Source organism: Sciurus vulgaris (genome assembly GCF_902686455.1).
Source record: "Sciurus vulgaris genome assembly, chromosome: 4".
In the NCBI taxonomy this organism is placed as follows: Eukaryota; Metazoa; Chordata; class Mammalia; order Rodentia; family Sciuridae; genus Sciurus; species Sciurus vulgaris.
The window spans coordinates 174,794,297-174,808,476 of NC_136464.1; the positions used below are offsets into that span (position 1 = coordinate 174,794,297).

The 14,180-nt window shown below is 52.6% G+C and overlaps 2 protein-coding genes across 6 annotated transcripts in view; one reads left to right on the plus strand and one right to left on the minus strand.

Moving 5' to 3' along the window:
- The window catches only part of FARP1 (FERM, ARH/RhoGEF and pleckstrin domain protein 1), a gene marked incomplete at its 3' end in the record, with an annotated part of 266,728 nt that extends 258,260 nt beyond the window's left edge, over window positions 1-8,468 (plus strand). For 4 of the 5 annotated variants that reach the window (XM_079136884.1, XM_079136887.1, XM_079136886.1 and 1 more), the window contains exons 24-27: window positions 383-549; window positions 4,459-4,566; window positions 5,003-5,154; window positions 6,617-8,468. In XM_079136884.1, the coding sequence (XP_078993010.1) occupies window positions 383-549; window positions 4,459-4,566; window positions 5,003-5,154; window positions 6,617-6,698 (509 nt within the window). Of the gene's footprint in view, window positions 1-382; window positions 550-4,458; window positions 4,567-5,002; window positions 5,159-6,616 lie in introns of those variants that run through there. The other variant, XM_079136888.1, reaches the window with a different exon arrangement.
- Window positions 8,469-10,798: 2,330 nt separating this feature from the next.
- STK24 (serine/threonine kinase 24) overlaps window positions 10,799-14,180 on the minus strand; it is a 99,993-nt gene continuing 96,611 nt past the window's right edge. Inside the window, exon 11 of the mRNA XM_079136890.1 lies at window positions 10,799-11,813. Within this exon, the coding sequence (XP_078993016.1) occupies window positions 11,777-11,813 (37 nt within the window). The 3' untranslated portion in view covers window positions 10,799-11,776. The remainder of the gene's footprint in view (window positions 11,814-14,180) is intronic.

Below are 14,180 nucleotides of genomic sequence, written 5' to 3' on the forward strand. Positions count from 1 at the left end.
TGGAGGGGAGGCGTGTCTGGGTCTGTGTCCAGTGCATTTGAAGACCCAGCACGGGGGCCTCTCGGCCAGTCTGAGTTTGTGTTTCCGGCTGGAAATCGACAAAATCTCTCTAAAAGTCAAACCCTGGAAGCACGTGGGGGGCAGGGAGGCTCCTCCCGGCCGGCATTGCTGCTTGGCGGTTGGTGTCCATGGAGACGGGCAGGCTGCTGCACGCGAGGGCCACAGGCCAGGAGCCCGGTGTGCAGGGCAGATGGGGCTGGGCACGCTCCGCTCCACGGAGGCTTCGTTGGACCCCTGCTTAGTGGGCGTCCCCCAGCCTTCCAGAGCCTTCCTCTGGCTGCTGCTGAGGAGATGGTCATTGTTGCTTCTTGTCACCCTGCAGAGTCCCCCGATGAAGCCACGGCGGCCGACCAGGAGTCGGAGGACGACCTGAGTGCCTCGCGCACCTCACTGGAGCGCCAGGCCCCGCACCGCGGCAATACGATGGTGCACGTGTGCTGGCACCGCAACACCAGCGTCTCCATGGTGGACTTCAGCATCGCCGTGGAGGTACCCCCGGGGCACGTGGCGGCTGGGCGGCCCTCCTCCCTACTCACACCTGCCCGGCAGAGTCCGTGCATGGCCTCTGGCCCAGTGGCCTTCAGGAGCCTGGCCCTTGCGCCTGTCCACTGACGGCCGAGCAGGGGAGGACTGAGCCCGGGCTCCAACCCGCCGCGCTCGTCATCTTCGGCAGCTGCCATGCAGCTCCGCCGTCCACCTGTCTTCACTGCCACCGACAGGAGTCTCCTGAGTCTGCTCTACATTTTTCTTTCCTCTCGGGGAGTAAGTCACGGGGCGGAGTCTGTTCGCAGGTGCAGCAGTGTCCATGGCCATGTCCTGGAGCTGCCACCTGGGAACAGGTGTATGAGGAGGTCGCGGGGTCTGAAAATTGGCAAGCAGGTGCCAACAGGGGCAGGTCGCAGTTCACTTCACAGATGGCCCCAAGAAGGGAACGCAGGGTGGGGCCCCTCCAGGTGTGCTCTGGGGTTCACCCCTGAATGCAGGCCTTGGTGAAGGGTCTCCTCCTTGATCACAAATGTGAAGCCTTCCAGACCTTTCCAAGTCCCCATCCCTGAGCCTTCTCCAGGTCTGAAGTTACTTGACAGAACATTCCACGTCCAGAAAACTGAAAGCAGGGGTTTCCTCCATCTCCCCTGCCAGCAGCACCTGCCCTGGCTGCACAGGGCCATCTGGCACCTCAAGTCGTGGGGACACTCCTGTCTCATGACATTGTCCACACGTCTGATCCTGGCTACTGCCCTGGCCCTCACTGAGGTAGAGGCTGGACTCAGCTTCTAAAAGGCAGAAAGTTCTGGTTCCCGAATGTGCCTGGGCCACAGTGTCACATGTGGGTTCACTGGCTCTGATCAGGAAGGCGGAGAGGTGCCCACTTTCCTGAGGGTCTCTGAAGAGTCTCGGATATTCTCTGGAAGTGACCTTCATGGTCACTCACCTGCCTTCCTGAGTTCCTGCTGCACCTTGTGCGGACTCTGTGGGCACGGCGAGTCCAGGAGGTGTCTTCCCGGCAGTCCCACAGTGCTGGGCCGTGCGGGTGCCTGGCGTGCCTGGCCTCAGCCTTGCCTGCACGCTCCCTCTCCAGCCCTGCTCACAGGCCGTGTGTGCCACACTCTGCCTCCACGTCACCCTCCTGCTGGGTCTGAGAGTGAACCCCGCAGGGAGCGGGAAGCCTGTCAAGCACGCAGGACACTGCAGGAGGGTGCAGGCGGCTGAAGGCACCTCCGCGAGCAGCCATCTGCACAACTCGGGTGTCTTCAGGGTCAAGAGAGTGTGCAGAGCCAGACTCCGCCACCTGGCCACAGGCCAAATGCAGTTGACCACTGACTGCTCACCGTCCTGAACTAGGAGTGGGTCTACATTTTCAGATATTACGTAATATCTCTGTGTTGCCTCTTGGCCTGCAAAGCCTGTAATGTTCACTTCTGGCCCTGAGGAGAAGCTTGCCAGTCTTCAGGGGCGAGCACGCAGCTGGTTTCGAGGTGGCGATGATACAGCTTAGACTTTATGGATTGGCTGGTCTGTCTCCCACACGTCCCTTCCCTATAGAAAGCTCCTCCCAAGGCCTGGCACGTCAGCCTCGTGTGCCAGATGCCAACACGCTCCTGGTCTAGCTGGTGAGCCTCAGGCCTCACCCTAGAGGAAGGTGCCCCTTCCTCTGTCCCGAGCCCGGCCTCCGTCTGCTGTGGAACTCACAGGTAGAAATGAGTGAGGGGGAGGTTTGGGCATGATGATGAGCTGGCTGTGGGCACCGGGGGCCCCCACCAGTCACAGGGCATCTGGGTGGGACAAAGCCAGCAAGGGCTTTGAAAGATCCTAGTTGTCTTTGAAGATTGTATTTGGGACACAGTGTCCCTCTGGGAGGTTCTTTGGCAGACAGAACACAGATGCCAGCCAGGATGGAAGGAAAGAGGGAGGGTCAGGGTGAGCCGGCTCACTTCCAGGCCCTGAAACAGGACTGCACGCCCGTTCGATCACCAGTTTATCCTCTCCGGGGAAATCTGCTCCCTGCCTCTGCCAGCTCCTTACAGCTGTCGGCAATCCTGGGCTCACAGTCACTCATGTCACATCACATTGCTGGTCACCTCTGGAGCCACGTGGTCTGTGCCCTGCGTCTGGGTGCAAACGTCTCTTTCTAAGCACACCACCCACGCTGGACGAGGGCCCCACTTGTAGGAGGTTACATTCACACGCACTAGGGGTTCGGACCTGGATGTGTCTTCTGGGGGCACACAGTTCAACCCACAGCAGGCTGAGATGGAAGGCGGAGAAGGGAGGCCTGTGCCAATCAGGGGATGAGGGGGTCCCTGGGGACAGCATCAAGGACACGGGCACTAGCTGGTTCTGGGAGAGTCAACTCTCCTATGACAGCAGGAGGTAGAGGCCTGGGCCCTGGAGTCACCCGAGACACACGTGCACAGGGCTCAGTGCACAGGGGCCATAGGGACAGGAGCCTGCAGTGAGAGTTCCCTTGGGGCTGAAGCTGCAGGGCTGCCAGGACAGCGGGGAGTGGGGGCTCAGGCGACTGGCAGAAGCTGGGAGTCCTAGGGGGCCTGGGATGGGGCAGGCGGCTGCCGTGTCCGGCCCCACCCTGGGCTGGCTTGGTTTAAGAGGAAGGTGCGGGAGAAGGTGCCTGTCTGACGTGGGGCCTTGCCTCTGGTGTGCCGTGTGCGATGCTGCCAGGGCCTGGCATCCCCAGTGCCACCATCCTCTGGGAACCCCCTGGGGAGGGGCTCCGCCGATTCCTGCACCCGCGTAGCCTCCCCCGCAGACTGAGCAGCTGGGGGCAGCGATGCTGAACACCTTCCATCTCAGCTCCTAGCCCGGGACCTTTACTTAAACCGGTACTTATAGGATGGAGTAAATAGACGTTGACGGTATATTTTTTTGTTTTTAAAACTGTGGTAACGTCTAAAATTTGGCAAACTGGCTATTTTTAACAGATGAGTGGCATTACTTTTCTTTGAAGGTTGTGTCCCCTACCACCTTTCCCACCTCTCGGAGTCTCCTCTGGTGGTGTCACCTTGACAAAGGAACTGAATGAGCGCGTGGCTTGTCAGGAAGGTCTCTGGGTCTCCTCGGTGTCCCCTGGCCCAGTGAGGGTGTCCATCCTCCTGCTTCCTTAGGGGCTGCCGGTGCCTCTGCAGAGCTCCTTAGCAACAGCTGACGCAGGTCTGTGACACCTGGTCTGTGACACCTGAGCCGGGGCATGGACACCCCTGCCTGGCCTGAGCTTCCAGCCCTGGCCCACTAGGTGGCGGTCAGGAGCTGCAGGAGGGGGGTCCTTTAAGCCTCTGTGGCTGGATGGATGTGTTTCCTAGGTAAGGACCACAGAGCAAGTGGCTTAGAGCAGAAGTTTGTTTGTGGTTTCTGGAGGCCACAAGGTCAAAACCAAGCTGTCAGTTGGGCCAAGACCCTGGGAGCCCAGGGACCCTTCCTCGCCTCTTCCATATTGTTTATTGGCAGAGTGTGGTGTTGCTATGGGCCTCTGCCCCACTGCCACAAGGTGTCCTTCCTGGTTGTCCCCAGTTCTCCTCCTGAGGACACACTCACTTGACTAAGGCCCCCTTTATCCACGATGACCTCATTTTAACTTATACCTGCGACCACCCTACTAAGGTCACATTCTGAGATGCTGCAGGTGAAGCCCTCAGCATTTCTCTTGGGAGGACGCGACTTAACCTGTAACAGGGCACAAGGAAATCACTCAGACCCGGCTCAGACCACCCAAGGGCTTCTCCATACACTGGCGAGGTGGGGGCTGCTCTCAGTCCCAACACGCCTGGGTCACAGGAAGGCTGACCTTGGAACCAGGGCACCTCCAGTGACCACTGCAGGGCATAGAGGCTGGGCTGTCCTGTTGTGGCTGGTCCCTGTGCCCTGACTGGCCCACCTGTCTTTCAGAACCAGCTGTCTGGGAACCTGCTGAGGAAATTCAAAAACAGCAATGGGTGGCAGAAGCTGTGGGTGGTGTTCACAAACTTCTGCCTGTTCTTCTACAAGTCACACCAGGTACGTGCCTTGCCGGCTCAGGTGGCCCTGGGACCTTGGGGATGGGGACCAAGTGCAGTTTGCCTGGCCTGGGAAGTGGTGGAGACTTGGGGCTTCCCACAAGCAGGCAGCTTCACCCCGGAAGGGCAGGACTGTGCTGCTGAGCACCTGCTGGGTGTGGGAAGCAGGTGTTACTGTGTCCTGCTGTGGTCTGTAAGGGGAAGGCCACGTCCACCAAGGCCCGCTAAGTGAAGGCTGATGATTACTGTTTGCTGCAAGACCGTCTGGCTGCTACTTGAATGGGGCTCGTGTCCTGGCTGGACCACACTGCACAAGGCTACTGCCTCAGTCTGTTCCCTTCCAGACCCCAAGTCCTTGGGTTGCACTGCCCGGGCTCCGAGTTGCTCCGGGTGAGGGGCAGTAGCCAGGCCCAGAGCCATCTTGTGCCCCTTTCCAGGACAATCACCCCCTCGCCAGCCTGCCTCTGCTCGGATACGCGCTCACCATTCCCTCGGAGTCCGAGAACATCCACAAGGACTACGTGTTCAAGCTGCACTTCAAGTCCCACGTGTACTACTTCAGGGCTGAAAGCGAGTACACTTTCGAAAGGTAAGGTCCCGTGCCGGCAGGGAACGCCCCCAAGGGCCCCGCCTGATGCCCCACACGCCCACTCTCCTCAGAGGCAAGTGGAGTCTTGGCTTCCTGGGGACGTGGGTCCTACCCTGTAGTCTGCTCAGGCCACCAACACTGCACCTTTATGACTCTGAGCACACGTGCATTGTCAGGAAGCGCAGCGGGGGCCGTGGCAGGGAGCGGGCTTGCCAGGCTCAGGCACACAGTACTTCTCCTGGTCAAGGGGCCACAGGAGGAAGAGAGCGAGCTTACTGCCGCCATCTGCATGACACAATGAGATATTTAGCCAAGAAATAAGAGTGAATAAAGGGAGGCGGGCTGCTGGGTATGAGCTACGCCTTGAGGCTATTCCTGAAATTCACATCTTGGGTACAAATTCTGAGCCTCTGGGAAATGCATCCCATAGCACACCACCAGAAGTGGCTGTCATTGCTGTCCTTGGGGACAGAGAGCCCTCAGGCTAGACAGGGCAGTAGTTACCATTCAGGGGCCACACAGGTCAGCGCCCCTTCTAGGCAGCAGTTTCTCTCCTGACCAGTGTCAGGACGGTGACTGGTTCTCAGGGGGCTCAGCTCCATAAGGGTTGCTAACTCAGCGGTCTGATATCAACTGTGCGCAATGCCTCGTAACTTCCGTGGAAACAGAGATTTAAAACTCCCAGGAGACCTCACAGTTCTTGAGCAACAGAGCTTGTCAAGGGGCCTGGAGGATGGTGAGCCTCGGACTTGATCCTGGACTTGGATCCAGAGCTGACCTGGAGCCCTCTAACTTGGGAGCTGTTCCTGGGGCCAGGCTAATGCAGCCTCACTGTGGAGCTCCTGGGGGCTCCATCTGAAGGTCCTCCATGGAGGACAGGCCAGTGTCCCAGCCTCAGTACTACTGACCCTCTGAACCAGATGGATCGGGGAACAGGAGGCTGCCCTGGCCACCAACCCTAGACACCAATAGGCCCCACTCAGCTGTGACAACTAGAACTGTCTCCAAACTGCCAAATGACCCTGGGGACAACATGGGTCCTGGTCAGGAACCACGAATTTACTACAGTATAAAATGGATACCCCACCAAGCAGGTTGGGACACACACAATGTCCTTGTAAAGAATCAGGAGGTAGAGCTCTCCCACACAGCCAGAAGCCACCTCACCTCCAATTGCTCACAGTGAGCCTGTGGCCTCTGGTGCTTCTGGCTCCTGTGTGATGAGCACGCCAAAGAGGATGGTTCTCAAACTGCGTTCCTTGGGCACCCCTGGAGGAACCCTCTGCTTCAGCTCTAGTTAACGTACAAACGCTTCTGCCAAAATGACCAATTACAAACCAGCTGGGCTTCCATGACACCATGTTTTTTGCAAATAATGACAGAAAAGAACCATGATGCTGAATAATGACAATCAGATGGTCTTGTGGCAACCCCAAATAGTCACGTCACTTTCTTGTTTTAGGTGGATGGAAGTGATCCGAAGTGCCACCAGCTCTGCCTCTCGGGCCCATGTTTCAAGTCACAAAGAATCTCACATGTATTGATGGCTGGACACACTCCATGGTTGGCCCAGCGTGGCTGCTTTCCTGGAAGACACTCGCCGTCTGTGTGGCGAAGCCAAGCCCAACTGTCACCTGTCTGAACAAACGTGGTTTCACAGTAACTGTCGCCCATCGCCCTCCGCAGCCATCCCCTCACCTCGTCTTCTCCACTGCTGACTTCCCTTGGAACGGACGGCCTCCCACCCCCAGGCCTGGGGCCTGCCGCCCGTCCTTCTTATGGGGACTGTTCCCGGGCTGTGCCAGTATTGCAGCGTTGTCATCGAAGAGTGCCAAACAACATTCCTCCCCCACCACTGTGCCCTGAACGCAGCGCGCACACATCCGTTCCACGAGGACAGGGCAAGTGCTCTTCTCTTAGAAAAGGACTTTCAGTGTTTCTCCTGCAGGCTGCTGTTTTAAAAATGGATTTTCCAAGTTTGCAACACGCGTGGCGATCGTTTCCAGATGTGGTTTTTTCCCAGTCTTTCTACTTTTATAACAGGAGGTCCCAGGACTCACTCTCCTGGACTAACGAGAACTGCCAGCGCGCTCCCTTCCGCTGAGGGGTTCACGCTCCAGTGACACGCTCCTTACCTGACCTACTTCTTGGCGCAAGTTGACCAAATCGGTGACTATTTACAAACCGTAGCAGGACTGTTTTCTGTTAAGAGCAGCGGACTCCAGTGCGATGCCTGGACTCGCTGTGCCGTGAGTGGTGTGTACAGTGGTGTTTGCTGTCTGTTTCACAAGCATGAGAACCTGTGTGTCACTGACCAGGGCCCTTTGTGCTGTTCCGTTCTGGGGTGTCGTGTGAGCTTCGTGGATGAGGAGCCTGTTCAGTGATGGTACGTAGTCCCAGCCCCCGAGACCAGACCCACGCCCTCCCGCCACCACGGCCGGAAGATGCGCGAGCCCCAGTTCGCGCTCTTCACTCATTCCCCAGGCATGGGGTATCGGCAGAGTGACGCTGCACCCCTGGACAGTCACGCTTCGCTGGGAACCTGGTGTCCCAGTGCCCACAGGTAGAGATGTCGACCGGTTCCCTGTGGTGACCAGGTGGCTGCCATTCCCTTAGCACTCTTGAGCCCTTCCTGACGTTGAGTCGGCCAATTCAGCACAGTTCTATCCCACGTCCTCACGGGGAGGCCACTTCCTGGAACAGTGGACACACTGCCACGGAGCTGTGGCTGGTGTCCACAAGTTACAGACGGACAGGAGCTCAAGACGTGTTCATTTGCCTTACAATATGTACCAGATGGTTTTAAGTACTAACAAAAGGGAATAAAAATACCTCACGCCAAAATCCAGCATATTGAAGTTTTAAGGCAAAATGACCAACTTTGTCTCTTGTCTTTATTGTGCACACGTGGCAGGAACGGGGACCGTGGGCCTACAGCGCCATCTCTGCAGGGAGAGGGTGGGTGGATGGAAGACAGGAGGACGGACGGACTCAGGACAGAACATCCCAACAGACTGACGGACAGAGCAGGAGGGCCTTCCACTCCCCCGGAAGCCCCTGCTGAAAGGCCTGGACACAGGCTTCTCCCAAGCTGGGGGGTCAGGGAGACACCAAGCCCAGGGACCTAGGGGCCAAGGGGCAGAGCGGTATCAGGAGACACTTCCTCTAGAACTTACCTGACTGAGTGACTTTCTGAACTCACTCATCCAGGAAGACTTGGGGACGAGGTGGTTGCCTACCTCGGCATGTCTGAATGATTCCACACCACCGCTGGACACCTGTGGCTCCCACTGTGACCAGCTCCTCTGACCCCCGTGTAGGCTCAGAGAAAAACTGAAAATAGCATGGGCCCTCACGTCCACTCCCAACGGGCTGCCAGAGGCGGTGGCGTTTCAGAGACACCCTCCACACAAGACACAAAATTTCAAAAGCCATCGTTGGCTGAGCTCTTCTGGCCCATGCCTGACACAGTGAGCGCCAGAGAACATGCTCCGGGCCCTCAGCCCTGACCGCCGCATTCTGCAGCAGAAACATAGCCCAGTTCCTCAAGGAAGGAAAGATTATAAGGAAGGAAACAGAACTAGCATTTTAGGCATTTAAGCATCTTATGCTTATTAAATTGGCAGCACCTCTTACTAAAGGACCAAGCCAGACACTTCACAAGAGCAACTCAGCAGAACTATCCACCTGGGAGACAGGTGGCACTCAGTTCCATCAAGAAAGCAACAGCCCAGCTGTTTGGTGGTTGAAGCATCAGGAACCACCTTGGTGCTCCACCTCATGGGTGGACGCAGAAAAAGAACTTCAAAAAGGCATTGGCCATGGCTGAGTGGTCAGCTCGCAGCCACTACTTGATGGTGGCCATGCTTGTGTGATCCACAGGCCCTCGGCTGAAGACCCAGGAACAGCTCAGGCTGGGCATCAAGAGACTTCAAGTGACAGCAAATTCCCAAATGCTGAGCTCACGGGATCAGCTAAAGACTAGCACCAGTCTTCTCTGTTGAGGCAGGTCCAGTCGGGACTCTGTGCCCTCTTCAATGAACAATAGGAAGCGTGGAGACAAAGGCCAGACTCCGGCTAAACGAGGTGCCCTCAACAGTCCAGCTGATTCTGAGTGTCTGCAGAGTCACAATCCAGAAGAGAGTACACTGAGGTAATCCACTTCTGAAATTCCAATCTGAACACATTCCCCAGGAGGCTTCCACCAACCTCCCCCAAAAAATCATTTATTGTTTTTACCAGGAGACAGTTTTACCATACCGAAGTCCAATGACTGTAGGGATCTATGAATCATTCAGACCGGGATTCCTAATTAGGATCCATGTCTACCCAGCAGCCTACCAGTTACTAGTATTTAAAATGGCTTCAGGGCCGAGGCTGTAGAGTGGTAGCACTTGCCTGGCATGCACGAGGCCTGGGTTCCATCCCCGGCACCAGGAAGGGAGAGGTTGGCTTCAACCTCTGCCTGTGAACTTGAAGATCTGTGTCATTCACAAAAGCTGCTGTCTACACTGGTGCTCTTAAAACCAAACACACAGCACACTCTGAGGAATGCAGATTCCCCCACAGTGGACACGACTGGCCTTTGGCTTATGCCTCATAGGGGAAACACGCTGCTCAGATACAGAGCACTCAAGAAACACAAATGAAGCGATCTCCAACTTCACTGTGCAAGGTCACAGTCGCTGTACAGTGATAAGAATTAGCAACCCAGTTCTAGTTCCTCTGGCCATAATGTATTCCTTTTAGAAATTAGTAGTTCAACCAAAATCCACTTGTGCTAAAACATGGTTTGATAGTCTAAACTCCCATATCAAATTGAAACAATTAACAGCCTTCCTGCAACACCTCTAGCTTGGGCCGGTCTTCTCTCCCTACAACATCCAGGCCACTGCAGCAACAAACATCCCCAAAATTCACCCAGTTACTTCTTTGCTTCCAAAACAATCCATTGTCTTAATCCTCAAGTACCCTTACCCCAGCCAGGTGTGGTGGCACACGCCTGTAATCCAGAGGCTGAGGCAGGAATCACAAGTTCAAAGCCAGCCTCAGCAACTTAGTGAGGCCCTAAGCAACTCAGGGAGACTGTCTCTTAATAAAATATGAAACGGACTGGGGATGTGACTCAGAAGTTAAGCATCCCTGGGTTCAATTCCTGGTACCAAAAAAACAAAACAAAAACAAAAAAAACCTACTACCCCAATAAAAGATGACAATAATTAGCATCAACAAATATAAAAGAATGCTACCTGTACCATTAAAACACTCAAGAACTGCTACGCAGTCCTCTCTCATGCCAGAAAACCCAGAGATTTATTGCCTTGCTAAGCAACACCTGATAGCAAGCCAAGATAACCAGACATGATCTCCTTTAGGAGAATTAAAACCACCTGTAAGGTCCCTGGCAAGAAGTAGAGCAGTTTCAAAAACCTACCACAGCCAGCCACATCTTCTCAATGAGCAACCACACGAGTCGCCTGAGGAGCTGACCTGGGCATTCAGCATTTTCCCATCCGGGCACTTTTCCCTGGAGTCTTCCAAAATCCTCTCACCACACACCCAGCCAGCCACACACTTACACAACAACACACACAGCAGGTGCCCTGTTCGCTCTGCAGTCATGTTTCAAGACGAGTATGCAAAATAAGTGTGTTATAAAATTTATTGGTGTAAGCATCCAGACACTTCCAGGTGGGAAAGATGATATGCAGATTCCGCCACGAGGTGCAACAGAAAATCGTGTGGGCAGGACGGTACACCTGGTGCACGACTCCAGACAAAGGTGAGACGAGAGAGAGCGCGTCATCTGGGGAAACTCAGAGTGATAATAATTTAAAGCTTCATGAGGCAAGATATGTTCCAATTGAAAACACTAAGAAATAGTACCATCGATGAAAAAGGAAATCAACTTTTAAGTGTACCAAAAGGGGCGAAGGGCAAACGAGAGGGACATCTGCATCTGTCGAGGTACAAACAGGAGTGCTCCCTAGAGGGGCGTTAATTATTATTAATGGCAAACCCTGCAAATACAAAATAAACCCAAATCACTGGTCACATGATTCAAAATTTACACGTAATAAAGGCAAGGCAATAGACTCAAGTTATGGCCTGTCGAATATTTACTCCACGACATTATCTACAGAAGCACTTGGCCGATTTGTACACAGTGATTCCTTATGCACGCCAGAAGGGTTTCTGTAAAAATGACGCTATATACAAATCTGTACACGATCCACCAGCGATTCCCCATCTCCCGGGGAGTTGTCGACTTAAAGCAGGATACCTGAGGTTTCATGTCTTTAGTTGCCTTATCATAATCCCAAATATACACTTCAGGGGTTTCATTTTCAAAGACATTTTTCTTGAATATGTGCACTATGGTTAAAATTAAAAACAATAAAAAAATAAAATAATTGCTGGAAGGAGCTGGCCCTCCCCACCCCATGCGAGAGACTTCATCAGGCTGTGGCACAGTGGGGGCGGAGTGTCCCTGGACGCCGCGGCCGTGGGGGATGGCCCTCCACGGCGCTGCCAGCAGAGTCGGCAAAGGCTCTCGTTGACTTTTCAAAAGGAGGATGCAGAAGAAAGAAGGAAAAACAAGATCCCAAATGCCAAAGGAATTTCAGTGGGACGAAGTTCCTCCACCACTTAGAGAATATCTAGGGGAAAAAAGAGAAAGAAACAAAGTAAACAAATATCATTTTTCTAACCCCTGTGCAAAAATTTAAATAATAACAAAAATCTTAGTTTTTATAGAAGTCAAAAGTCATTAAAAAAATGCTGTGGTACAAATATCAATGGGGTAATAAGTCTATTAAATAAAGAACTCAAAGATTGAGAAAATCATGGTACTGACACAAAAAGTTCATAGGACATAACAAAGAGGAGGAATGTGCCCAGTCTTCTGGACAGATGTTTAAGCAGCAGAGGAAGACTTACTTAGGATCGATTTTGGAAAAGTGACAATATCCAATGACATAGCAAGAGCCCAGGGATCCCTTCCCACAGCTGATGGAAGATGACTACAGGAGGCCCTTTTTGGCCACCAAAATACTGTTGTGGTCCAAGTAACCCACTTCCCAGCAGGACCTCAGAAACTAAGTCCATGGGAGGAAATGGGTATTTGCACAGAGGTGCCTCTCAGGATTTTTTTAACACCAGAATAAATTTGTGAATAACTTTGAAGACTAACAGAAAAGCAGTTAAGCAAAGTAGGCAAACTGGAAGAAATCAAGATTAAAAATTGTAATTACCTGTATTTACACAATATGAGTTATACAGTTAAGTGTGTCTAAAACTATGCATGCACTATATACCTGTGTAGTTTATAAGTTCTTTATCCTAAGTGTCATGGAAGAAAGTCACATGGGCACTGTAATTTGCAGGTATGTGAGAAATGGAGTAAGTTCACACTTTGTATGCAACGTTGGAAGGTAATACATTAAAAGATGGTGGTGGTGGTAGCCATCAGGCTATACTGGTGGGACCATGAGTCATTCCTTGTTTTCCAAAATTTCTACAGTATTTTCTTGCTTTGGAACATAAAAATGATGGGGCTGAAGCCACCCCTGGTCAAAGCCCCTTAGAACCAACTCTAAGGCACAAGACCAGGGGACGGCCAGGACATCTTCAAGACTCGTCTCAAACGTTCCTACCCAGAGCTCCTCTTCGCAGGCTTTTAAAATGCCTGGCACTGTCCAAGGAGCAGCAAGGTCCTCATAAAAGCAAGCATTAGCCATGGATACTAAACTCAGATTTCAATAACTATAAATGACCAAATCATGGGATGAGTTGATGTCCCACAGAACAACCGAAACATTAATTAGAATGAAGAAAGACAGAAAGGCTTGGAAAACACCCGAGGGGGAAAGTCAGTTCTCTTTTGGAGGCGACCAGCCAAGCTGACAGGTTTGGGAGCCAAGAAGCCTGAGCTTCAGCTACTGTGGCCAGCATCCAATTGCTGGGGGGCCTAGGAGTAAAAACCAGACTGCCACAGCAATCCTGCAGGGGACCCCCAAAAGCCAGGCCATCTGATGACCAAGGAGTAGAGTCCACTTGTCACTGAGAGCCACAGCTGCCTAGTGAGCGCCCAGATAGAAGTGTGGCTTTAGGCCCACTGTTAAGTGTAAACACACACCAGATTTCAAAGACTCGGTACAAAAAGAAAGTAAAAATATTTTACACTGTAATTTTTTATATATATTGATTATATATTGAAGGGATAATGCTTTAAGTATAGTAGGTTAAAAAAATATTTCTAAAATTCTGTGTGAAGCACACATTACACTTCCACTGGATGGAGCTGGCAGATCATTGTGCATCACAATCAAAGGAAGGGGACAGGGCAAGGGGGATCGTGAATTGGAAAAACATGAGCCAACCCCGTGTGCGGAGGACACAGTGCCCATGCTGCCCTGCTGGGGAATCAAGGCAAACACATGCATCACTCAACATCTTCAGGCAACTGGGACCACATGGAAAATATCAGCTCCAAAAGCAACACTACAAAAACAGGAAAAAATCCAAAGCAAGAACTAACAAAATCCCTGGTTTCTGATTAGATCTATTTGCTTTATCATGCGTTTCTTTTTCTTAAGAAATAAATGCCACTAGAAGGAGGTATAAAGATACCAAACTAGAAAAATCAAATAGCCTGTGTAGAAGCAAGCATGTGGGTGACCTTTTTATTCTCTTTTGCTTTATTTCTATAACCTGTGTCATTGCTTTTATGTGGCAGCAGGAGAGAGAACATTCAGAAAGGTCAGTGACTCCTTCAACTGTTTCCAAATCCAGTGCAGCCAAGTAAACCATTTTTATTTTCCATCCTCAACCTTAAAAAGTTGCAATATCATGACTCAGGAAGCTGAGCTGGGAAGAATCATGTTGAAGTGTCAGGCTGTGCTTTTCTCTGGATGCCCTCAAAGGGGACTCTTTACAGGACAGCAGGCAGCCCATCAGGTATCACTTGCAAATGGCCAAAGTGACCCCATCTGCCCCCAAATCCTTCGGAAATGCCTGCTGTCAAG